Raw genomic sequence first — 26,049 nt, 5'->3', positions numbered from 1 at the left:
CTGCGAGCCTGACACAATGCCCGGCCGTGGATCAGACGCAAAGCCTTTATGCCCTTTCAAGTTCAGGACGGGATGCTCATGGCCTCACAGTCACACAGCACACAATACAGCACAGATATGAGATATGCACGGCAGCATGGGTGGATGCTCCTTCCTTTATGCCGAAGGAAGCGATGCGCCGACGTCGGCCAGGCTGTGCGACCTGGAGTCACGGCGTCACAGAATGGCCGTTGCACTCACTGCATTCTGCAACTGAGCCCATGCACTAATGTTCTTCGCCAAGTGCCTCCGGAGTTAGGGGAGAGGGGGGTTGCAGGGGCAACCTTGGACTGTTAGTGTTAGAAAGGAATTCTTGGGCAGCAGCGATGCGCGAGGCGGCAGCGAGATATATCTGGTGAGCCAATACCAAGCTAGATGGTAGGCTTAGGCGCTTGCCATGGCGTGAAAACTCCTTTTGACCCACCATCATCAGAAGGCATCACAGCAACAGCAGCGATCGTGGCCCAAGCCCGCCATAGGAAAGGCAGTAGGCAAGGCACAGAAATAGAAGACAGACCATCCAAACATCACCAGGAATAGCGAACGATTCATTGACGCCCAGTATCACCAGGACACACAGCTAGTCTGACCTTCCTTACCCAATCGAATATAAAGGTACCGGTGTTCACTCTAGCAAAAGATTCAAAGAGCATTGGAGTTCACATAGCAGCCATTGGCAAAACTTTCAGACTACATCCTGGAAACTAGCAGCTCCAACAAGAGCTTTTGGCATTTCAATGATTGGTTTAGTCGCCCTTGCGGCGGAAGGAGCACCCCTCGGTTAGCCTGGCCTTCCCGCCGGTCGGCTGGCAGAGCACCGTCTGGCAGCCCGGGCAGACCACCACCGTCTGGGAGTGGCTGAACACGGTAGTGCTGCAATCACAGGAAAAATGTTCGGTTCAGTGTGTCTGCTACAGTAATGTTAACAGATTCCAATTCTATGTTAGAAACACTAAACATTAGGCAAAAGCATTTTACAGTGGGCCAGTGGGGTAAATAAAGTACAGCTAATCCATTAGGATCAAAATGACAATCAGACACAACACATGGTTTAAGTGTGAAAACAAGTGTCCAAGTATCCAAGACAGGCCATTTAGCTACTACTATAAGAGACGAATGAACACTGCAAGCCATCAACCAAATCAAGTTGGATGCCAATGGGGAACCACTAAACAGAATAAGCAAGGAACATCCATAAAAGATTATTTTTAACTGCCCCCAACATGTAGTTTAAGTGTGTAAACATCCAAGGTGGTTTATTAAGATTACTATAAAAGGCAAATGGAGATTGCAGACCATCAACCAAATCTGGTAAGATGCAACAATAAGGGTAGCGTACATTGTATTCTACCCACGACAGCAGATCAGTGACAAGGACAATGTGCTTAACTAATATTTGAACAGAAATGGAGAGAGAACATCCCCAATAGGCTACATATTTAAGGTGCATCTGCTTGATCAAGCAATCATGTAGACCAAATACATTGAAATCAAAATCAAATACACTAGTGTGAAAAAAAACTGTCCAAGACAGTGGTTATTAATAAGCTAGTATAAAGCCCAATGAGGACTAATTTATTCAAGAATATCAACCAAATCCACAACTTGAATGCAATGAGGGGTCCAGTGTATTCAGCCAAGCTACCACAACAGCACCGTCCCAGTAATCTATGACAAGGATAGCATGCACCACTAATAATTGCAACAGAAATGCATCCAGCTACTCCCTCCAGACATGAGTGCAAGACATTTTAAACAGCCAAAACTAAAACTAGTTCATTTTGTTTGTCCAAAACATCATATATTAGTGACTGGAGGTAGTACAAAATTGTCAAATGTGTAGTTTGGTCAATGTGCAGCACAATCATAATCCAGTTTAGAAACATTGAGCAGTATATAGATTTACAATCACTTAAAAAAAACTAGTGCAACTGTAAGATCACATAGAATATCAAGTGTAAACAGAAAAAAAAGCAAGGGGAATACGATAGATAGAATGTTTGTATCCAGAAGTAAAGAATAAGCATATTATTTGAAACTACAAGAGATCTTACATGCTGAAGCAGCCCTGGCACTTGACATCCTGCATAAAGATAACAAACACATCATCACTACGATCAACAGGATACAGAAATCACACAGAAACCATGACAGGTGCTAACATGACAAGAGCTACAGGGAAATTAGTGCAGGCCACAAGTCAGTCGACTAGACAAAAATTAAAATAATGTGAGCACAAGGCTCAAGAATTTCTCTGAAATCCAAGCTAATGTTGAATTCTCTGACAATATTGCTTGGGTACACAAAAACTAATAAATAGCATCCAATGCTAATTGCAAGTTAACATATTTAGCTTTCCGTTCCCACAGATTTCTCGTCTAATGAAGAACTTTTGAATAAAGATTTCTAATCTATCATGAAGCCAGTAGCAGAGCCCTCACCCATCACATAAATAACGATTTCCAGCGTCCACAGTCAGCACCTGCTTTCCTATATTTTCGTTTGCCAATAAACACATCTCCGAATGCCGTAACAGTTTGAAGCATCTAGACACTCTACACACGTATTGTATTTCTCGGTACCTACGTGTGCGTGCTCAACAATGCATAGTGGTGTTCTCGACAAGAAGAAAAAGGCGCGCTACAGAATGAACACAGGAGCCAAAACATTTCCGCTAGGTGATGGACCTTACCATGAAGAAGGAGTTGGGGGACTGGACGAGGCGCTTCTTCTTGTGCTTGAGCTTCTCCAGCTCCGCCGGCGGGTTCAGCAGGTCGATATCGTTCTGGAGCACCTGCAACGCCACCACCAAGAACCACACCAGATCAGACCAAACAAGAAAAGGCATGGAACCGGAAGGATTCCACCGGATCGGGTCGCCGTCCGTACCATGGTGGCAGGCTAGGGTTCGCTCCGGCGTCTCCGCGCTCGCTGGTCTCTGGAGGGGAGGGTCTCCGGAGAAGAGAGCGGCGGCGGCGGGAGGCTGAGGCTGAGAGGGCATGTCTAGGGTTGCGGTGGTGCTTATAGCAGAGGGGTAAGGAGATCTCTGCCGTCGATCGGCAACGAGGCGCGCAGGCGGCCGCGTGAGTGTTGGGCAACGGGCCTCCTACTGGAGGCCCATGGGTCAATCGGTACTGTGTAGTGTAATGAGCGGCCCAGGCACAGACAGGCTGAACGTTGAAGGGAATTCATCCTTTTTGCAGCGAGGAAACTTTTTTTATTGAAAACCCGGGGGAAAAAAGAGAAGCACTTTGTTCATTGGCTACAATTTACAATCTCAAGGGATTTCATGAATTTAGTATTTATAGTATCTTACTGTAGCACTTCTCTATTTACACCCGTGCTAAAGCTTTTGAGTTTGAAACTCAAGCTTTTCCTGAAACAAAAAATGCTACTTGCAGCTCCCAATTTTTCTGTGTTTGGAATTGAGGAACTTTTCTTGATTTTCTCTCGTAGAAATTGAACTTTTCGTTGTGAAATTCGCATGTTCTGCCGAACGCCTATCCTACACGGGCCTTTGCCCCCAACCAAAGATAGTATCATCAATTCATCATGGTCTCTTAGACAAAAACAAAAGAGAAGAAAAGAACAGAAAAGAAATGTATAATTCATAGGCCCTTCCACCTCCAGATTTCATTGCTACGGATTGCTTTTGACCGTTGCATAAAATATGTTGATACGGCCGTGCCATGAACTTAAGTATTAAAATGTCTACTAAAAACTTTTCACCAATTAACACGTGAAGGAAATACACGACAGTATTGTTACACAACATTTTCCTTTTTTTGCATTACAAAGCAATTGAATAAGCTGTCGATGTTTTTATATGTCGCAAACGTTCTGCTGAATAAAAGGGGATGTAGATTACGGGTTAAATAAAAAATGAAAAATTGTTGTTGAGAGTGGGATTTGAACCCACGCCCTTTCGGACCAGAACCTTAATCTGGCGCCTTAGACCAACTCGGCCATCTCAACAGTTTTGTTAGTGGCTTGTAACAATATTATTTGGCTGTATTTTGTGTAATGCTTAACAGCAACAATCTTCTTCACACGTTCGTCGTGCCACCCTGCCGCCAAAGCATCCTTGTCGTATGAGCACGCTTCCGAAAACGACCCAGACCAACAAGCCATACCAAGGTCCCCTCTCTGACGTGATCCAATCCCTTATAGACAACTACACAATCCTTCACCCAGCTCGCCTGATCCGCATAGTCTATAAAATCAGCTTAATTATAAACTACTAGCTAGCAGCCATGGCCGCTTCCCATGCCGCCACAAGGTGCACCGCCACCGCGCTACTGGCCTCCCTCCTCTTCCTCGCCGCCGCCGTGGCCGCCAAGGGCGAGGGGGGAGCGCATGGTGGGCCGGACGCCGCGCGCGCCGGGAGCCCCATGGACTGCGTGGTGGAGTGCGCCAAGCGGGCGGTGGAGTGCGCCACGGAGGTCCGCGCCGCCGAGGCACGCTGCGTGGTGGCCCTCGAGCGGCTCTTGCGTGAGGCGGCGGGTCACGGCGCTCATGGTGAACCGCAGAAATGGCGCAGCAAGCCCGAAGAGTAGAAGTGGAGCTCGATCCATGTACGCGTGAGCGTGATTACTGTTGTGAATTGTTATGTTACATGTCGTGCCACTTGTGAACACCGTTTTAAAAGAAAAGGAATGTGAAAAGGTGCCAAAAACATCGTCGTGTGTATCCGGCCTATCTCGAGCTCGACACCGCCGCTGCCGAGCACGCCAAGAAGTAGCTGTTGGGCGCCGCAGATGGTCGTCGATCGGCAGAAGATCGTAGTAAGCGACCCAGCTGACGGCCGGAAGCGATCGATGTGGCAGGCCGGCGGCATGGCGCCGGCACTGCAGGTCAGCTGTCCGGTGCCTGGAGCGATAGGATCGGTTGCGACGCCTTCTTTTCACGCTTTTCTCATGCCTTAACCCATATATACAAACAGTACAGGCTCGGTCACACAAACACAACGCAACTAGCCACAAGCCATGGCCTCCGCCGCCCGCACCACCACGCGGTATGCCCCCGCCGCCGCGCTCGCCTCCCTCCTCCTCCTCCTCCTCGTCGCCACGGCCTTCTTCGTCACCGGCACCGGCGCCGACACCGCGGTCACGACGACAGGCGGCGATCCCGACCCGCCGGACCGGAGGATGCTGGACTGCACGATGCGGTGCGTGACGGAGGCGATGGGCTGCGCCACGCGGTGCGCGAGCGCGCGCGCCGACGAGGCGCCCGTCTGCGCCGCGGCCTGCGTCCAGGCCGACATCGGCTGCCTCGGCGGCTGCGGCCTGCAGCAGCCGCAGCCCGCGCCTTGAGTCTCCGCCCGCGCCCACGCCACCAGCAGAGTGAACGTGACCCAACCACCACACTGCCTGCGCTCTTCGGCTGCTCGGCCTGCATCGTGCCTTGTTGCGGCTGTCACGTACGATGCCACGCGCAACACCTAAGCTGATGTTTTCATGCGCCCAACCCATTCAACTGTAATTTTTATCTTTGCTTGGAACGAAAGTGCTCTTAGAATATAAGTATGTCACAACCGATGCCAAAACCGAAACCGAATGTACACTTCATTCGTACGTGCCGCGACTTCATCAGTGAATATCATTACAATGTCATATATATATATATATATATATATATATATATATATATATATGCAACTTAATAGAAAATGACCCTATAAAACCAGATGTGGCATAGTACTATCAATTAGCATGAACAGATTATTTGTCCGAATAGCCACACGGCAGTGCTCAGACAATGCTATGACAAATCCAATTGCTCGTGGAACAAGTAGCTACGCCAGGGCATGCACATGAATACTTAAGCTAGGCCATTTATACCTCGCTAATACAATCACGCCGTTCCCTGCTGTTTTAACAAATCCAGTAAATAAGAATTTATATTTATATAAAAGTCTAGTAAATAATAATTTAATATTTATAAAAGATGTACATGCAGCCAGTTCCATATTAAAATGCATATTAAAGGGAAAAAACTTTGCGTCACTGAACTTATCTACACGTGGCATCACATTATTTGTATAGTATATATGACTGAATATATGAATACACAAAGTAAGTGTAATTTATTGATTCCGCAAACTTCTTTTTTAACATATTAATCATTCCCAATTATGCAATGCCATCATAATAGCATGATTGTTCCAGTGCAGCTTGCCATCAATTCAAATCTGAACAGTTATTACACCGATTTCTAAAAACTTTGTTAACACAATTTCCAACAAAAAAAACTCTAATGATAATGGTAACAAACCCTACCATATCTAAAAACTGTGATCCAATCATAACAAAGTAAAATGATTTTTCCAATGAGTGAAATTCTATTGAAGAAGTTAGCAGCAAGAGTAAACAACAGTGAGAATAAAGGAATTAATGAGGGTTGGTGACCGGTGGGAAGATTCGGTGCGGTGATTTCCAACAGCAAGCCTTCCCACGTGGTGTGGTCCCATTCGTGTAAAACAGAAAAAACAAGATAAAAACAGACAACAAAAAAAAAATAAAGAAGGGGAAATAAAAAAATATAAAAAAGAAGAACACGTCATCCCATGTCCCTGGCGAAGCTCGTCACGCCGGCCAGGAGCAGCTCATCGCGGTCCCGGTGGAGCTCGTCACGCCTGCCGGAGGAGCTCGCCGCGATCCCAGCCGAGCTTGTCACGCCTGCTGGGAGAAGTTCACCATGGATCTGGCGAAGCTCGTCGCGCTGGCCGGGAGGAGCTCGCTGCGGACCCGGCAAAGCTCGTCGCACCGGCCTCACCGGGATCTATTGCCCCGCTCACTATCGGGACCATGGCGGTGCACCTCGTGGTCCCCATGCTCCTCCCCCACACATGCGGACGAGCCGACCACCGTGCCCCCCGCGGCCGAAGCCTCGCTGCTCCGTTGCCCCACTACTGCCATGCTCACCGCTAGGCGGAACTGCCCCTTGCGCAGAGCTCGCTCGGTGGTGGATCTCGTGGAGAGAGAAGTGGAAAAGACAAAAGAGAAGGGGAACGGGAGGGAAGAGAGAAAGGGAGGGAAAAAGAATGTGAAAACGGTGGGGGGGCGTGATGGGTGGATGTGAACCAGTGGTGTCGCCCGTGAGGATGAGAACGTCCGGACGCCTATAGCCCGTGAGGACAAGAACTTCCGAACGCTTGTAGAATTGACATCGTGCTGCTTTGAGCAATATGTGCAAGTGCCATGCTATATATATCTCCAACCATTCGGTGTTATGCTATTAAATGTTTTAGGGAAGAAATCTGAAAGGACCTTTGATGTTGCCTAGAGGGGGGTGAATAAGCGAACCAAAATTTTACAAAAACTTGCAGCAGAATTAGTAACTTACGGAATCTCCAAAGATTTTTCCGGATTCTCTGCAACTTGCGGATATTCCGTAGAAATCTACGGAGTATCCGGAGCTAATGAAAAACTCACAATACGCCTATATAAAACTCAACCAAAAGTAGATCGATGAATTTTCATATACCATTGAGTTGTTTCCAAGCTATTTAACTATAAGTAGATAGCTCAAACCTTCTTAAAGGATAGATCAAGATGAATCCTAGAAATGAGCTAACACAAGCAACAACTAGTGAAATCAACAAATCAAGTATAAGAGACATAAGGATTTGTTTACCAAAGTTCAGATTCCTTCACCGAGAATTCCTACGTCTCCGTTGGGTGCTTCCAATGAAGCCAGGTCGCTCTCAACCTTTTCCGCACTTCACTTCTTGATTTTCTTCCCTTGTGGAGGCAAAATTGAAGCCTTCACAAACTTCCCGCGGCACACCACAAGCTTGGATGTTCACCGGGCGATGCTTAGCCGTCTAGGAGGCTTGACCTCCAAGAGTAACAAACGCCACGAAGGTTTCTTACTATGAACTCGAGTGCTCAAGGAAGGATTTGCTCTGTTTGACTTAATCTTTCAATCCCTGAACCCAAATTTGTTCTCTTCTCAAATCTCTTACAATCCTAGAGATGGGAGGGTTCAAAAAGGCTACGGAGACGTGTTTTTCGTGTGGGGAACTAGCAGCAACAAGTGGGAGGAGGTGAGGGGTATAAATACCCATCCCCCAAAAACTAGCCATTGGGCTGTTAAGTTCCGGAAACTATGGAACCCCAAACTAGCCGTTAGGTTCAAAAAGTTCTAGAAATTCTGCAAAAAGTTGTTAGGTTTGTCAAAAAGTTCTAGAAATTCTGCAAAAAGTTGTTAGGTTCAACAAGTGGAAGAAGTCTTCGAAATTTCCGCAGGTCTACTGGACAGCATAAGTCACCCCAAGAGAAACAGCATAACGTTTTACTTCGAACTCCGAATTCAATGATCTTGGACTCTACGAAAAGAATGCCACTGGACGGGTACGTACTTTTCTCCAATTTTTTGCTTCAAAACTTTGTTGACAAACCTTTTGTTTTCAAAAGTTCCGCAAAAAAGTTTCTTCATTTTTGTTTTCTGAATTTGATGTTTACAATTTTTTCTTGCGAACCTTTTTCTTTCCAGATTTTTGTTCCAAATTTTTGTTTCCAAGTTTTTTGAAAAAATTATCCTCGAACTTTTATTTTCCAACTTTATTTTTGAAAAAATTATCTCATTTTTTCTGTTTTACACGGACAGGACCGCACCACGTGGGAAGGCGTGCTGTCGGAAATCACTGCACGAAACCTTTCCACCGGTCGCCCATAAACTTGAGTTGCCCCTCAAACAGTTGCAATTAAAAGACCACAATTTCCAGGACTCTACGGAAAGCTTATTTAGAGGAGTATCCATTCCAACTTAATATAAGCTCTAAGACCACCCGATGCAAGTGTTGTGACAAGTGTTTCTCTCATGTTAGCACCTAGAAGGTTAGGTTTGAGCACCGATACATAAGCGAAGCTATCCATGTTGCATGCCTCTTGATAATACGACGTTACATATACTTCAAATCAAATAATAAACACAATATCAACCACTAGAGCTTGAATATCTTCATCATGCTGCTTTTCTTCAAAATTACACTTTGAGGGTTTCCAAGTGTTTCTTTGTCTCTTTCTTGAGCATTATCCTCCTTGAGCTAGTGACTTGATGTTCGTCAACATATATGATCAATAATCAACTTGACATACTCAAGTCACCTCAATTCAGATGATCTAACAATAGTTTCATGCTTTGCAATGCTTCACTTTTCATGGCTTGATTGGTTCCTCGAAGTTCTCCCAAGCACTAGCTTCTTCACCCTAGCAACTATCCCATGGCTCAAGCCGTCGCTTGACCAAACCTTGCTTAGTTCCTCATTGCTAATCACTTGCTTGACTTCTTTCTCCAATCATGCCACTTTGAGTTTAGCTATGCTTTGATATCAACAGTGAATACCTATTCGAAATCCATATCTTTGAATACTTGAACTTGATTCGTAGTTCTTATACCAACATTATGACCAAGTAATCTTCTATCTTAACTCTCCTTGAAATACTAAGTACTGGTTAAATATATTCTTTCTTGATAATAAGGAATACCATCCATATGATCAAGCAACCTATCATTGAAATTCCATTCAATTCACCATTACTAAGTACTTATATCATTGTTATAATCTTGATCAATCCTCATGCAATTTTCAACTTTCTTTGATTATACAAGCAAACAACCAATGAGATCATATAATTTCACTTCCATCTTTGTCTCTTTCACTCAATTCAATCTTTGCTTGTCATGTCTTTACTTTTGCATGCTTCATATGACATGAGCTTGACTTTATCATTTCTAATAAAAATCTTGCCAAAGCTCAACAAGCTCATCAGTCTTTTAATTGCTTTTGTCATTCAATCATAAAACCCACAAGGGGCCTAGATGCTCTTTCAAAATCCCTAGAGATATAACATAAAATTAATAAATACTTTTAAAATTGTGCTAAAGTCAGTTACAGAGTTTCAGCTTGCAAAAGTACCCAAAAGTTATAGCCTAAGTACCAATATTTTAGTGTGGTTAAGCATTACTACTCCATAGTAGACATGGGCACATGAACCCCTTTGGTATGCACTATTGTCCAGCTGCCCCCTTGCAAACTGCTCAGGTGAGAAAGTAAAAGTGGATGCGTTGAATTGTATATGGTATCTAAGTTTTTAGCCTGGGTTATTTGCTATGTTTCAATTAAAACACAAAAGAATCTATCTATGATAGAGATTTTGATTATACAAAAGGGTAGGGAAGGCAATAGTTTTGTGTGTATTGTTTTTTTTACTGGATTGGTAGTGGATGCTATGTAAACGTTTACAACCGACAAGAAATGAAGGGAACGGACGTGCCATGATTTCTGACTACAATCCAAAGAGCTAAAATGACAGCTAACTAGTGCGAATGCAAGGACCACCGGTTATAGTAAAAAAAGATTGATTCTTTTTACAAAAGACACCCAATAACATCCTATACATGATTTATATTAAGGAAAATACGAAACAGTAACTATAGGAAAAAAGTTACAACAAATTTTGACAAAGTGTTCTTTTCCACCGCTTCCAACACAATCATGCAATTTGTGTTATTTATATCACTATTCATCTTGCTGCTAGTGGAAAAGAGGACAAACCAAGAAGCAGTTAAGATTTTAAGAAAATGAAAATCTAACCGCGCAAATGTTTTTAGAAACTGTAATAAAATGTAATGTTTTAGAAATTATAATAAAATTTGCATTTTAGCTATAGAACTATTGTACAGGATCGATGAGAATGTGTCGTGAGAGGGGGAAGGGAGCATGGATCTTTTAACGTGCAGCTTCGTTTGGTCCATCCCTACACACAACATTTTGCTATAGTAGCTGTGTATGTCTTTCTGCTGCATATTGTCTCCACATAAAGAAAATAAAACGGGGAAAATATTCTGATTTTTAGGATATGTGTAGTATAGTTTTCTGCTGAATCTAGGAGGAGTTAGCCAAACAAATTTTTTTAAAAGTGATGTTAGGCTGATTCCGTGGCCCTAGAATAAATTAACACGTTGGAAACTTAAAAAGTAGTTTTTCCTAATAAATATCGGCAGAATCGCTTCATATTTAAAATTAAATTAAAGAGCCATAAAGAAGGTCTTCAGGAGTTCAGGGTGAATCCAAAGCACGAGCGACGGTGTTCCTTTAGCACCCGTTGCCACTTCACCTCTCGCTCTGGGCGATCATCTTACCAAGTTCCCGACCGATCTGACCCGAGCCCTCGAGCTAAACCAGTTATGGAGGAGCCGGGCCCAAGCCGACCGGCCGCCTCCACCGCCGTCGGCGGCGACTTCCCGGAGCTCCTCGGTTTCTGCGCCCGCGCGGAGGCCCTCATCGCCGAGTTGCTCCTGCTCGCCGACCGCGCCCCTCCCCAGTTCGCCGACCGCCGCTTCGACTCCGTCCTCTTCGACTTCCGGTGACCCCTCTCTCTCTTCGATAAAATGCAGTACCAACGCAATCCGAAAGTGCACTTGCGTCAATTCTCCTCCTTTTACTAGATAGAAACTCCTCAAATGTCCAGTAGCGACCATAGTTTCAACTGACATTTCACTTCGCCCGCGGAACAGGTACCTCGATTCCCCAGGCGATTTCGAGTCGAGGGTCGAGGGCAACATCGAGCTGGAGGCGCTGGAAGATCAGCTCCGTGAGTCCTGCGCCCCGTACATGCAGAGGTTCTTCTCCTTGCTGGATGGTGCCGTCACTTACCACGAGGAGCTCTGCAATTACCTGAATGACCTGCAGGTTAGGCTACACTTTCCTCTCTCCGTTGCTAACTGTACTCATAACTCGTAATTCGTCGTAAACGAATGATGCTATTGTTGGTAAATATTTTTATGAACAGAACATTGAACATGATGCCACCCCGTCCCAGTTTTAATGACACTAATTCACTAAATGAGGGCTCTTTCTTGCTTAGGAAGGGCTATATGTGCATTGCACATTGGATCATGTGTTGGAGAACAACTGCGCATGCCAGTTACTTGTGGAGTCGATGGCGCTGTTCGGATGCATGATTCTGCTAATGGAACACAAAATTGGCGGGTTGCTGCGTGAGAAGCTCCTTGTGGCGCACCTGCGGTATGACCGCTGTTTTAACTACCCAAATCTGGAGCGGATATGTGAGCTATGTCGCCGGCACGTGCCTACCCCTGCTACGTCTGCTACTTTTGGTTCATCACCATTTAGCTCGGATATTATTTCTATTCAGAAGCCTGAGGACCTACTCAGGAGGTTTCCTTTTCCCGAGCCTGTTGTGGATGCTGTCATAACTTGCTTGAGGAACGGGGATGTCTACAACAACATCCGGTTCTATCCTGATCCGCAGCATCGAACTGCAGCTCTGTCCTTGCAAGGTGGACATCTGTATGTCATGTTGTTTTATTCTGATGACCTTCTGCATAGAGGTTTGGTTATGCGGGAGATTGTTGACCGGTTCTTCAAAGACAATTGGGTGGTTCCCATATTCTTGCACTTCTCAGTGGATTTACTTGTCTCTTGGGATGCATACAAAGAAGCAAAGTTATCATTAGTGTCCTGCCTTTCTCCCACCTCCATTCGTGATATTAGTCTACACCATTATACGAAGGTCAGTATAGCAAAACATTTTATCTATCGTTCTCAAAGGAGTTCTTGTTTCAGACTTTAGTTGTGAATTGAAGTTGTGTCGTCACACTCCTTTTTTTTTTGGTTTCAGGTTACTCATTTTCTAGCTGATTTGGATATTCACATACATGCCATAAACAAGGAATATGTGCTTGATAATTCTCTGAGTCTTCTTTCTGTCATTAGAGAATGCAATTTCGCTCTTCGCTGGCTTTTGCTTCACCGCATGGTAAAGCCCTATTTAGTTCCTGTAAACACTATTTTACTTTTTTTCATTAATCATTATCATATTGAAGTTATAAATCTTGCAAAGCAGCAAACCAGTGTTATGCTTGTCTTTCTGTTATTTTACTTTCTAACATATTGTTTCATAGACCAGTGATAAGAAGGCAAGGGACCTGGTGATCTCTGTAGGGTCATCGCAGCAAGTGGATGAAGGAAATCTGTTACAACTCTTATTGAAGACTGCCAGAGTGAATGTTCTTCTCAGAGAAATTGAATATTTTAGCTTTGTATGATCTTATTTGATTCCATCGTTCCTCAGATTTATTTTCCATATTACAGCTTGAGTATGAGGTGAAGCAATTGAATGTTGAACTATTGAAAACTAGAGAAAGTATGTGGTATGCAAAGAGGCATGATGCTTTGGAATGTATCAAGGACTTGTCTCAGAACTATCTTGGAACTTGGGTACGTTATAAACTTCCAATATAACCTTGCTAGACATCCATCTGCAGATGCTTTGTTCTCAGTCTTTTACTTCACTTATTGGGCTTATTGCTTGAATTGAGTTTGAGTCTGTACACGTATATCATGTTATGAGTTTATCTTAAAATGTAAATGAGTACAATAATCATGATTATGTTTTCTTCTTTTGAATAGGCTGCATCGTGCAAATTCAAGAACAAGACCCTGAAAGACTGGCTGGAGCACCTGTCATCAGAGGTTAATACTGCTCATTCCATTTACATGTAATTACTGAAGGTTCCAGCATTGGCAATTATTATATAAGTATTGGGAGTTATACATATTGAATTTTGCTAACTTGTGCTTATTATTTTCTGGCAGCTTATTTCCCTGAACTATACTTCAATTGGAAGCTGTGGCAGGACAATCCATCGAGTGCTGTCTACACTTAAAGATATTGAGATGCTCCACCAGGTAGAAGCTTCCCAACTTCTTTAATTCTTAGTTCGAAAACTATAATGATGGCATACCATATTGGGCTGTTCCCACAAGAAAACAACATAGGGTTCACTTCGGGCTTCAACTAAGGTTTGGATTTGATATTCGTGTGCAGGGGGGTGGGGGTGGGGGGTGGGGGATAAATGAAAAAACTAGACAAGAAAATACCAAACTTTGTTGAACACTAAGGGAGATGGAAATTATTAAAATCTAGTTATAAGACATCAGACCTTTTCTGCGGTGTTGGAATGCAATTGGATTCAAGTTTCTTTTGACATAGCCTTTTTTATATCAATATTTATTATCCCCCTCTGTTTTGAAATGGGGTTGTCAACTTTTTTTTTTAACACTGACCATTGTTATAGATAGCTGTATAATAAGTTTCTTTACTAAATGATGCAGATCAAAGAGAGCGTGCAGATAAAGCAAGGCTTCTCCAAAATACAGAAGAATCTCCATGATATGATAAAAATCCTTAACCTAAACCAAGAAGCAATAAATATTTTGTCAGTGGTAAGAGCTTATTTTTGTCTGTTTGATATTTGGATTCACCCGAGCAAAAACATTACCATCATATTTATACGTTCGTCATTGACTACATGTAAGCTGAAAGTGTAGCTAATAATCCTCTTAGAATTAATGCATTTCTAACTATGTGCTATTTCTCATATTTTTCTCAGATTACTGATGCTAAATATGCATGGGTTTACCTTACATTGTTTGAGACACTTCTTAAGAAGAATATCAGTCAGGATCCATCGGAAACAATATTTTTGCATACGGTGTTTCTTAAATTTCAATCATGGCTGAGTGCACCTCTCCAAAGAACCAAGCAGTGTGAAAGGTTTTTCTTCTCCATTTTACGCTTTCATGGTCATAGAAGTTCAGAACATATGCTACAGTACTAGTGTTGTCAATGCTAAGATAATATTCTTCTCTATGCTACCATTGGATGTATTTGTTTTTGCTTTGAATGCATTCAGCAGAGTTACAAAGTCCATTGTTACCGTTACATTTTTGGGTGATTGTTATGATGAAATTATGCTAGCACTTTGATGCGTAGTTTTTTTTTCTTTTTTGTATTTAACAAATATCTACATTTTACTGTGTTATTATGTAGTACCAAAATTCTCAGCGGGCAGTTTAGCTAATTTCCCCCTTTTGTAAATGAAGCTGGTTACTTTATAAAGATAAAATATGGGAAGGGAATCGGAGGAACCTTGATTTTTGTCACTTCTGCTAAAATGATTCCCTGTTTAGCTGTATCTGCGTGTTGAACACTGCATAGCTATTGAATTTAATAAGTGTTGTATCCTAGTGCTATATTTTACTTCTGTTTACCCTGTTAGTCTTCAGGTTTGTTGAATATTTGTTGTGATTTAGAAAAGATTATCTAGATTTGTCCAGAATGGTTTTGTTCCACTCCACCTTTCTGTACATCCATGCAAAATATCACACACAAAAGTTAGGATATCGATTCAACCCCTCCACTTCTTGAAAAATCTGCATTTTTTTTCAATCTTAAATAGAGACACAGGAAAATTTGTAAGATATGAGGCTGATATTTTGAAGCACGAACTCTACCTTTCTGTACATCCATGCATCACTCCCTCAAAGAGTAAAATAAAATAAAAAGGCCTCCACCGACCACCTTCAGGTGTCCATTTCCACATCCTGCGGACTTGGAGGAGTAGGAGGATGATTCATGAGTTATTATTTCATACATAATGAACTTTGATATTATTGTTGCTCTATAAAAATATTCCCCCTTAAATGTACATGTATTCTCCTCTATGCATTGTATATCTTCATCTTTGCTGTTCTATTGGACTCATTTTGTTGGAACATGTAAATCTTACTTCTTGAATTTGAAAACTTGACAGCCCCGATCTCCAATGTATCTCAACTTACTATTCTTCAATATATGCAGCTAAGATATTTGCAGTTTTGGATATTGTCCCGGTAAGTTCATTCTTTTTGGTGCTAGGCAATGAAACACAACATTTTGTTTAACTTTATAATGTTATTTAGCAAGCTCTTCACTTTCTAATGTGTAAGAAAGGTTGGATCACTTTAGCAGTTTGTGGTCCATTACCCTACTGAATCACATGAATAAGGAAGCATTAGATACATTATTTACTTATGCTGTTTTCATCCAAAATTGGCAGGAAATATTGCTTAAAATTTCCACTGCTGTGGATTATGTAAATGCAGAGCAGCCTACTCATCCAGTAAATCGCATCAATCAGGAAGCACTGCAAGAGCTCATGCAGGTATTGGACCTGTAGTTTTCCTTCTACTTTGTTCTACTTAGCTGATTCTTTTGGTACATAGAAGTTTCTAAGATAGTTAAGGCATAAAAGGCGTATCACCTACTTATTGTTCTAAAACCTTGAAAAAGCAAGAAGTATCCTTTGTTAGTTGGTTGGCTTGGAATTAGCTTAGACATTAAGTTAGCAGGTTCTTTAGATGGATTTATTAGGATTGACTATATAAGAGGAGCCTGGTGGATCGTTGTAACCAAGCAAGAAGAACCCAAAAAAGCAGTCAGAGCCTCCAGAGGGAGGACGACTAGTCGGTCCTTCCTGCTATCCCTAGTCCTACCTTATCAATTTGTTTCAGACTGGAGGTCACAGTATGGTGCAATAATGCGTCTTGGTAGAGTAGGTTCACCGGCATTTATTAGGTTGTTTGGCAATAATTTGACAGTGTCGCTCTTTTTGTTCACAGATGGATCAGCAACTATGTCAAGCACGGCAGGCTGCCAAATTATGCATTATTTCTGAGGTACTTAATTCTCTCTGCATTATTTTCCACCGTATAATGCTACACGTACGACAGATTGAGTACAAGTGTACAACCTGTGTACGACTGCCTTCATTCACAGTCACTAATGCAAGGAGAAATCGTATGTGTGTCATCTCCGTTTTCCCACCATATCATTTTTAACCAGCTTTCATAAAGAACCACAATTTGAGAAGCATGATAGTTTAGTATGGCTGGAGCAGATGAGCTTAGAGGGTTGTTGTCAAGGTCGCTTGCCTCTGGTTCTTAGACCATGTAAGGTAATTGGTCGCCTTTTTATTTTAAGCGGTGCGCCTGTAAGCTAAGTTTTGAGTAGCTGTGGTGGTTCTTGTTTGTACTGTTTTCTCACTTCTTTTTAATGAAATGACACTCAATTCTCCTGCATGTTCGAGAAAAAAAAATAGTTTAGTATGGAAACCATCTTCCAACTCTTTTGATGAAAAAATTGTATCCAGTAATGCCTTCTTGAGCTCTTGTCAATTGACTTTGAGATATTTACCATGTTCTGTGATTTTTTGTTTCACTTACACGCTACTGGAATCTTCTATGTACAATGCAGGGCCTTGGGAATATGTCAAACAACTTTGATGACCTTATGAACCTGGTGCGCCGTTCTCTCTGATCATTTTAACTTCAATGGCCCTACCTTATTTTATTTTTCAAGCTGAATGCGCACTTGTCTTTGCTCATATTAGTTTGATAATAATTCATTTTGATATTAAACTGCTCAAACCAATGTTAGGAAGTTGAAGGCCATGAGTGATATCATTTTAACTTGTTAGTGGCTTAGTGCATTAGAGTGTTTCATGATGCTTGCATACGATCTGTAGTTCTGTACGGTATGGGGGGCTTTCATTTTGCTGGCACAACAAGTATGCATTTTTTTCTGCGAACATTAAGGTATGTTAACAAATATATTCAATTTACACTTAGTTGGCTATGTCAAGCATAACAATTGGGCTGAATAGTAACCAGCCTGCAAATTTATGTGTTTTAAGATTGAGAATGTCGATTTGGATATGGTAGTTATTCTGCAAGATTACAGATAATTCAACTTTGTGGCATGCTTCTCGTTTTCATTTTGTCTTTTCCCCTCTTTTCACTGCTGATGATTTTGTGCATCCTATCTCATATGAAGAATTTAGGTGGATGGCTCAAGCAGGCGATAAAAAAGGAACTAGCGATTCAGCTAGAAAGAAAACTGAAATACTTATCATCTTATGGTACGAAGTTGACTTACGTTAACTTGCTATTTGACTATTGTGAGCACATATTATTACTGTTTTTGTTAAGTCTACATGTTACCACTTAATCCTTTTTTTAGAAGTTTACCACTTAATCCTTACTACTACACATGTACTGAAAAATGAACCAGCTTCAAATTAACCGGAAGTATGACTCTGTAATCTTATATTGTGCTGCGAGCCTCCTCCTGAAGGTGTGAATAAGGCAGCAATTAGTGCTGGATATTCACTGTTATTTCAATGAGACGGCAGCTATTTATCAGCAGATAATATACACATATATATGCCATCCTTTTAGGAACTACATGTATAATTTGTTGCTTGTAGCTTTACTTTGGATTAACTGGATTAGCTGTGTTGTCTAAGCTACACTGCTGGCAGGTGATATGGAGAGCAACCTCAACTCTTTGTCAAATTTTATGTTTTCCCAGATGCAGAGGATGGAGTTCCTTGAGGTGATTATTTCACTTCTTATTTTACTTTCATTTAGAAATTTATCGATTACAATTATTTCAGTTACTGTCAGACACCTGGAAATTATGTGGTTCCGTTTCACATTATCTTTTTTTCCTATTTAAGATGCACAGGATCATGTTGACCTTTATGCAATAGATCCATCCACGCTGTATAGTCTTTTACACAGCCTCAAGAGTTACGTTATTTTGTATTTATCATCCAAAGTGGCTGCCTTCTAGTGATCAGCGAGGTTTGTTTATTGGCCATGATCAATTACAGATTAGATCAACAACAGTATTAGATTTTATCCCAACATTGTGTTAGCTCATTTTCAAATCAATATGAATTAAGTGTTTGCTTTTGAAATTAATGTTTGGTTTGGTTGCATCCAACATCGAGTTCTTATTAAAGAAGTGCTAACTTTGCTGTAGAAATGGTGAACTTTTTTCATAAGGTAGAGCATTGGCACAAGTGTTAAGTGTGGCCTGGAGGTCCTGGGTTCGAACCAGCCTCTTTGCAGAATTTTAAAAGAATTTTGCAAGGGTAAGGCTGTCTAGGAATTCCCTTCCCCAGACCCCACCTTGTGTGGGAGCTTTCGTACTGGGTACGCCCTTTTTTAGAGCATTGGCACAAGTGTTAAGTGTTACAATCAGCCCCGTAGAAGGATAGGTACACAAGGTTGAAATTGCCCTTTGTACATGGCAAGTGAGTGAGAGTCACTTGACTCCAGGACACAGAGTTGCGAGACATTTAGCAGCATACCAGGGAATGATGACATAATTAGTTAAGTTCATGCCTTAGTTTTTCTATTCATGAGTTGCCGAATATGATGCTTCTTTTGTTTAATGCATTGCAGGATATACTGCACATTGATGGGAGCTCAATCTGGCAAGAAACATTCACAACTGTGCTGGAACAATGTGCTAAAAAAGTATGCCAGGATCATCCCTAATTAGCGTTGTTGTTTAATTTGACAGATTAGTCATTATATTATTCTTATTTTCATTTTTTTCCTTGAGTTTCTGATAGGAGTTTCTGGAGCTTATGGCATGCATGCAAAAATCAGCTAATGTGGTGAAACAGTTGAATAATGTGTACAGCCCAAGCACATTTTTTGGTAATGTTTTAGATCCATATCTGTCAAAGAAGCTTGTTTCTTGTAGGTTTCACTAGTGACATTTGTGCATAGTAAAGCACGGTTGTTGTCCCTTTAGCCACCAATAGCAGAAGTTATTTCTTGCTGCAAGTTAGGAACATTTGCATTTTAGCAATTACCAAGTGCGTAGCCATGGTATCATTACTCATCGATGGTACCAAGGATGGCAGCCTTCATCATGCATTTTAGTCAACCCCTAATCTCTGCCTCTTGTCATCAAGTAGACCATGGCTATGGTGCATACAAGATGGCTGTTTTCTGCACCTTAGTGGTTACTCAATGTCGATGTTAGTTTGCTAGAACTCTACACCAAGATGACACATTTATTATTGGAAAATTTGCCAGTCCCATGCAAGTTTTTGCACTCTTTGGATAGCAGAAGTTCAGCTTTATGGTACTATTGTTACACCAGTTAGTGCTACCTGCATTGTAATGAGTGATTTCATCATACTGCCTCCATTTAAAAAAATATAAGGCATATAATTCTTTTTGACTTTCTCACTGTCTTCACTCCAGAATCTTTTGGGTTAGGTTAGATTGAATTCATCAATCTTTTCTTGTAAAGCCCTTCTTTTAGAATTCAAAGATTTTAAAGTTACTGGAAAATTGCTGTTAAAGGAGGCAATGAGCCCTCATGTAATAATATTGTTGAAATACAAAATGAACATTAAAGATGCTGCCGAACTTTGAAATTTGAATAAAACACACACTTTTACACAGTTTAGAATAAGCACGAATTGTGCCAGAACATTTTCTTTGTGTTCATGGTGTTGAATGCCATTAAATTGCAGGCAACTTGCTGCAACATATAGTTCGGTTGACGAATCCATCGCATTCCATGTTTATAGAGGCCATGATTGGTTGGTAAGTGTTGTTTTATTACGTTGTGTACTATTTCTACACAATACCTACTACTTTTTCCTCGAACGACGCAGGAGAGCTGCATGCCATTTCATTAAGGTAGGAAAAAAAAACCGTACAATAGCTACATAACAGAAGCAGTTCCCAGTACATCCACAATTTTGGAACACATTCATAAGTCCTAATGCATAGGTATAATGACATCAAGTGCCTGGATGCTTATGGATTTATATGGAGCTGATTTTTCTTTGCACAATACATAAATTGTTGGCTTAGTAGACATTTAAATATACACAAACTTCAATTCGTAATCCAGATATATCTGAAATTGCCATAGAACCAGTATACTGAAATGTGGTTTTTCTGTTGCAATGGAACTAGGTATGATTGATAGTTATTTCTTTCTGAAGGCTGCAAGGCATTTCCAATATCATTTTCCAAATCTTGCTACAATTTGTTTCAACGATCTTTGATTTATCTTTTTCTCCTTTATGTGTTTTTTACTTGTTGACAGTGATATTCTTCTCCAGGTTTGATGCAGGAGGACATGAATTGCTTGGTATGCGCTTTTTTAATCTTCTGGAATTATGGTAACATCTAATCTTTGGTTTTTATCTAGTATTTATGATAACATCTCGTTTTTGTATTTTTATCATTTTATGCAATGACACAATGGTGTGCTTGTGCCCATGGTAAGGAAAATGAACTAATTTTCCTACCTGTCTGAGGGGATTTGAGTCTCTGTCTACCCAAACATATCCTAAGATGACTGTTTGCTTGCTATTGGATTATGCGGTGGTTTAATCTGGACATATCAGATCCTTGATAAATTCGAAATTTTCTTCTCCTTGCCTAATATTTATCATATTTATGTTATGCTGCTCTCTACTAGAAAGACATACTTGATTCTATGTTTGGCTCGGGGGACCTGACATGCAAGTGTGCTTATTTTGCAGTGTGGGACAGGTTGGGTTAGCATGCTTGGACTCATTGGTACACATACTCATAAAGCATAGCATGGAGAATACAGTGAAAGGTTTACATACTTTGGTATGCTTTATAATACAAGACACAACTTACAGATATTGAAACTTCTATGGGGGTGGTGTCGGTGTTTTATACCCGGCAACCTACCGAGGGGTATCCCGAGGTAGTAGATTGGTTGGTGGGGGATCGTCGGACCTGGAACTCGAAGGTAAAAGCGAGGACACAAGACACAGATTTATACAGGTTCGGGCCGCTAGAGTAGCGTAATACTCTACGTCCTGTTTGGGGTGTTGTATATTGCGCCCTGTGCTTGGGTGTTGTTTGGTGTGGAGGATTTGATCCTCTGTTGTGGTTCTATGAGATCTTGGTCTACCGATCTAGGGACCCCTGTCCTCCTTTATATACTCTAGGGGGTGGGATTACTAGTTAGTTATAAGGTAGGAGTCCTAATAGGATTACATGGTATGAGTTCTCGTAGGATTACAGAGGAATCCTAGTAGGAGTCCGTCTTCTTCCTTCCTTGCGGGTACTGGGGATCTATCCCCGACAGATGGGGAGTGGGGTGCGTTTATATACTTTTCTTCTTAATACAATGATGCACAACTCTTCTTAATGTTGAGAAAAAAGATAATGAAACTTCTGATTTTATTCTGAATTTCTGTTGATTGCAACATTTGCCTTCAGGTTGATGCTAAACGCCAGGGGGATCTAACCAAGATGGATGATCTTCTGGGCCCTCCTATGTCTATTCCCCTGATGGGTTGGTTATCATATAAGCAAATGGTATACTTGCAAATTATGCTTGGAAACTCTATGCTTTCTGTAATTCTGTCATAATTGAAACCTACATGTGGCCCATTAGTTTTCATGCACAACTATGCAGTTTCTTTGCTTTAGTCTATTTGCCTTCAGTCTCTTCTGGTTTGTTGGGTGGTACCAGGCACAAATGTCTACATTAAAATAATTTTATTGAAAATGAATCTGTAAACTGTTTAGTTGGTATCCTAGGTGTTTTGATCCCTAAACTTTGCTCGAGGATCGAGTTCGTCCTTCAACTTTCAAATCGGCCAATTTAGTCCCTCAACTTTCATATTTGGGTCAAACACATCCTTGTACTAATGTAGCTCTCCATGATAGCATGAGACTGATGCGAAAATACATATTTTACCCTTGGCTCCTTCCCCTCCTCAATTTCTACCGGCACTCCGGTACGACATCGTGGCTGGAGCGGCTGAGTTCGCCGGCGTCATGGTAATCGTCTAGTTGAACTCTCTCAACTCTCACTCCAGACTTTAGGTGCTCACGTCACATCCACGTTGTACATATTACACTTGTGGACAAAGGTGAAATGGAGTGCTTGTATACTGCTTCGAGATACACAAGTCACACTCGCAACAAAATAAGGCATAGTTTTCCCCCTCTTCTACTATGACTAAGCTAAGCCAGTACACTAGAAAACAAAGTCTTAGGGTGTAAATAGTAATGGTGTTTTTAATTAATTTACTATCGCAATTCCCTTTTTTGTTGGCTTGTAGAATGGTCTGTTTCAAAAGTAAGAACGTGAAGACCCAACACACACCTAGCCCTATTTTATGAACTGTAATTGCAATGGAGGGAAGCTGCCAAGCTGGTGCTTTGTGTTTCAAAATCTGAAAACGAAGTGCGGTGTTTCAAAGTTTTGTTTATGGAATGATTTATTAAAACATTGCGCGGTGCAATGGTACATGGTAGAACTCTGTAGGTCGATGAAAACCTGTAATTATTTTGGTCTTGTTGAAAACCCAAGATGACCTTCATTGAAACAAAATCAGAAGGATGCCTATCAGGTTAGTTTTTTTCCCTTAGTAGGGAGCCCTTTTATGTTATTGGTCACGGTAATAGTAATATTCGTGTACTTCAATCAGCACTTGTAGAACAATACCGGCTATACTACCTTACCTACCCTAAAAGTCAGTTAAGAGCAAAGAGGAAGGAACTAAGGGCAAAAATGTCTTTTCTCATTAGTCTCATGCCACTATGGAGCGCCACATAGCACAAGGACGAGTTTGACCCAAAAATAAAAATTGAGGGACTAGATTGGCCGATTTGAAAGTTGAGGGACGAACTTGACTCTTAGGGAAAAGTTGAGGGACCAAAATACCTATTTTGCCTTTACAATCCTAAGCTGGGAAAATAAATGTACTATTTTAGTTCTTGAAAGGATTGCATTACTTTTGCAATTTTTTCTACATTCATATGGTAGGATTTGTTGAGGAAAATATTAAAAAGTCAACAATAATGTGTATCTGTACTATTTACTGCCTATTTGAACTTAACTGAATAATATATGTGAACTTTTTTTGCTGGTATAGCATTAGTCCATGTTGAATCCGGTGTGAAGTGCAACTGTGTAAACTACACTGGTTTAGTCATTAAAGAAATACCTATTTATGTGATTTATAGTAACTTACAGTCAGTTCTATGTTTTTCATAGGTGAAGATGTTGCACTCATCATGGGGGTCACTAGTTGAGAAATTGGCTACAATTGGACAACTGCAGTTGGTTCGGACTCTTATATCCTTCAAACTGAGATCAGCATGCAAGGTAAGGAAATTTAAGGCCAACCTTCTATTTTACCACAGCCTAAACATCTCCCAAGGCCATCTGATGGCACTCATGGGAGATTCTAGTTCTCGATGCAATGAGGTCTTAGCATCATGGCAGTAACTGGATGGTTACCATCAATAACTCCCTAGGTGTGGACCAGGAGAACATTAACGAGCCTAGGTTTTTAGTTTCAAACTCGAACCTTTCCTTGCAGACAGAATCAGAGTGGTTAGAGTTTGATCAAATTTATGTGCAAACTTAAAGTGCGTAATAATCCTATCTGTTAGCAGTACAGTGGCTGTAACGATCCTAGAGCCAGGACTTTTTCTGAAGCCACTAAATTGAACCATGATTGTGAATCAGGATTTGCTCTCATATGTGCTCTTTGATTATGCATTGTGTCAGAAGCATTCACATCCACAGCTTGATTTGTAGTTTTATAAAATTATGTATGTTTCCCTTTGTTCTGTACATAGCTCTTATTCTTTCCTTCTAAATCTTGTTTGGTGATGTCTCCGGCAGATCAAAGCAAACACTATAACCTCGGCTGTTGAGGTCTTGGTGTCTTCACTTTATATGCATAAAAGAGTGTTTGAGGTCAGTTTTGGCAGTGCCCAACAAATCAACTTCATTGTATATCTGGTATTCATAGGTTGTGATTTGGTGGCATGATCATCCATGCAGAGAGGAGATGAGGATGAAACTGTGAGATTCTTTCTGCACAATATAAAAGAGAAGCAGAACTTTTGTGGTTTGTTTTCACCTTTCCAAGTTATCTATATCTCAGAAGACCCTCCAATGTTCCTGACCAGATTGCTGTCCCTCTTTTCAATATCACAGGTTTGTTCATGAGCAATTTTGAAATGCTGCGAATTGAGACCATATCTTGAATAAACCCATGAAAATAATATGTTTATTTGGCTGAATGCAGTTGTCAAGATATGTGCTTGATGTTCATCTAGGCAATTTGACAAGCCCATTAAAGAGGTCCACGGCTGATTTCTCTGCCGTGGTATGCAACTCAGGTTCACCGTATCTGAATAGTGCATTACTGCATTGTGTTCTCTCACTAAGTAATCAGAATTTTCCTTCTGCTAGATCATAGGGCTTGGTACAATCTTGCGGCAGTTTGATTCTTTCTACATGACCCAGTATATTCAGGTATCCTATTCTTGTCTCACAATCCTTTCTCAGACACAAACCCAGGACAGAAATTTGACCTATTTGGGTTTCAGTTCATGGTTCAGTACATACGGACGGCAGAAGCTGCATTCAATGCCACTACTGAAACACCCAAGGGAGCTACTCATTCTTCTGAGGTTGTAGCTGTTCTAACATCTCTATCCTTGTCAAAGCATTTATCGTGGTTTTCTTGTGCCAACCCCCATGTTTTATCTTTAAGAACAGAACTTGTACATCATTTGTCAAGTACTGTACTGGATATGGGATACTATCATTTATTGATTCTAGATGATAATATCCCCACAATGGGTGGTACATTTAACTGATAGTGTTTTATTGAGTCAAGAAATCCATCTAGTCACTTATGTTACCTTTTCTTTGCCAATATTTAATAAATCTGTTATTGATCTTACGTTGAATTTTTTTTACAGGCGCCAAAGGCAGTGTTTTGGTTGATGTCCTTATGCAAGTACATGGACGTCTCAGGGGATGTAGTCGAGTCGTGCTTGCCCGCTTCTGCTCTTGCTATCCTCCAGTCATGAATCTTCTGTTGCTGTACACTTGAACATAGTTAAGCAAAGCACAGAGCTCAGGATATTAGGGTGCGTTTGGTTGCGAGGACGAAGTGGGACGGGACGGGACGATCCCACTTCGTCCCGCGTTTGGTTGGAGGACAGGTGGGACGGGGACATCCCTACGAGGGAATATACCCTCCAGATGCGGGATGCCCCAGTCGCCCATTGATGCTTGATGCGGACTTCGTTCATCGCGTCACGCTTTCATTAACCAATTGTCCCGGTATTGGACTGGAGCCAAGATTCTTGCTCCTTTGCATTTATATTTTACTATTACTAATAATATGTGAGGCTTCTATTAGAGCGTCCACTACTTTTTCTCGAAAGATTTTCTAGAAACACAAGATAACTTGTCCATCAATTAAATCTTACTATTGGCTCCTTTTACTAAAGCCAACTAAGATTCTAGGTGA

The 26,049-nt window shown here is 41.3% G+C and overlaps 2 protein-coding genes and 1 non-coding gene across 5 annotated transcripts in view; 1 reads left to right on the top strand and 2 right to left on the bottom strand.

Annotated features, from left to right (window-relative positions):
- Positions 1-566: 566 nt before the first annotated feature.
- LOC101761165 (40S ribosomal protein S27) lies at positions 567-3,080 on the bottom strand. The gene is made up of 4 exons (XM_004975413.3): positions 2,929-3,080; positions 2,732-2,833; positions 2,094-2,122; positions 567-912 (listed from the first exon to the last, which is right to left on the bottom strand). Exons 1-4 carry the CDS (start codon positions 2,929-2,931, stop codon positions 786-788), a joined length of 261 nt encoding a protein of 86 aa, XP_004975470.1. The 5' UTR covers positions 2,932-3,080; the 3' UTR covers positions 567-785.
- Positions 3,081-3,933: 853 nt separating this feature from the next.
- Positions 3,934-4,014, bottom strand: TRNAL-AAG. The gene has a single exon. It is a non-coding gene; the product is annotated as a tRNA-Leu (tRNA).
- A 7,115-nt stretch (positions 4,015-11,129) lies between these two features.
- The window catches only part of LOC101759659 (WASH complex subunit 5), a 15,734-nt gene continuing 814 nt past the window's right edge, over positions 11,130-26,049 (top strand). The window contains exons 1-29 of one of the 3 annotated variants that reach the window (XM_004975410.4): positions 11,132-11,411; positions 11,563-11,737; positions 11,913-12,581; positions 12,690-12,827; positions 12,973-13,071; positions 13,163-13,288; positions 13,481-13,543; positions 13,667-13,759; positions 14,186-14,296; positions 14,464-14,627; positions 15,667-15,745; positions 15,952-16,056; positions 16,514-16,570; positions 17,148-17,192; positions 17,727-17,811; positions 18,214-18,287; positions 19,145-19,219; positions 19,318-19,405; positions 20,236-20,308; positions 20,836-20,895; positions 21,262-21,355; positions 21,977-22,075; positions 23,766-23,876; positions 24,402-24,476; positions 24,564-24,719; positions 24,811-24,891; positions 24,978-25,040; positions 25,115-25,198; positions 25,493-25,662. In XM_004975410.4, coding sequence (XP_004975467.2) covers positions 11,233-11,411; positions 11,563-11,737; positions 11,913-12,581; positions 12,690-12,827; positions 12,973-13,071; positions 13,163-13,288; positions 13,481-13,543; positions 13,667-13,759; positions 14,186-14,296; positions 14,464-14,627; positions 15,667-15,745; positions 15,952-16,056; positions 16,514-16,570; positions 17,148-17,192; positions 17,727-17,811; positions 18,214-18,287; positions 19,145-19,219; positions 19,318-19,405; positions 20,236-20,308; positions 20,836-20,895; positions 21,262-21,355; positions 21,977-22,075; positions 23,766-23,876; positions 24,402-24,476; positions 24,564-24,719; positions 24,811-24,891; positions 24,978-25,040; positions 25,115-25,198; positions 25,493-25,603 — 3,432 coding nt within the window. In that variant the 5' untranslated portion in view covers positions 11,132-11,232 and the 3' untranslated portion in view covers positions 25,604-25,662. Of the gene's footprint in view, positions 11,412-11,562; positions 11,738-11,912; positions 12,582-12,689; positions 12,828-12,972; positions 13,072-13,162; positions 13,289-13,480; positions 13,544-13,666; positions 13,760-14,185; positions 14,297-14,463; positions 14,628-15,666; positions 15,746-15,951; positions 16,057-16,513; positions 16,571-17,147; positions 17,193-17,726; positions 17,812-18,213; positions 18,288-19,144; positions 19,220-19,317; positions 19,406-20,235; positions 20,309-20,835; positions 20,896-21,261; positions 21,356-21,976; positions 22,076-23,765; positions 23,877-24,401; positions 24,477-24,531; positions 24,720-24,810; positions 24,892-24,977; positions 25,041-25,114; positions 25,199-25,492; positions 25,663-26,049 lie in introns of those variants that run through there. The other 2 variants (XM_022828666.1, XM_022828667.1) reach the window with 2 other exon arrangements.

This window comes from Setaria italica, chromosome VII, assembly GCF_000263155.2.
Source record: "Setaria italica strain Yugu1 chromosome VII, Setaria_italica_v2.0, whole genome shotgun sequence".
NCBI lineage: Eukaryota > Viridiplantae > Streptophyta > Magnoliopsida > Poales > Poaceae > Setaria > Setaria italica.
The sequence above is the reverse complement of the archived record's forward strand: the minus strand, read 5'-3'. Positions and strand labels throughout refer to the sequence as shown.

Excerpts from the sequence above, each read along its gene's own strand:
- LOC101761165 (XM_004975413.3), bottom strand. Across the intron at positions 2,123-2,731 it reads CCCCCAACTCCTTCTTCATG|GATGTCAAGTGCCAGGGCTG; the intron begins GTAAGGTCCATC and ends ATCTTTATGCAG. Across the intron at positions 913-2,093 it reads TGCCAGGGCTGCTTCAGCAT|CACTACCGTGTTCAGCCACT; the intron begins GTAAGATCTCTT and ends CTGTGATTGCAG.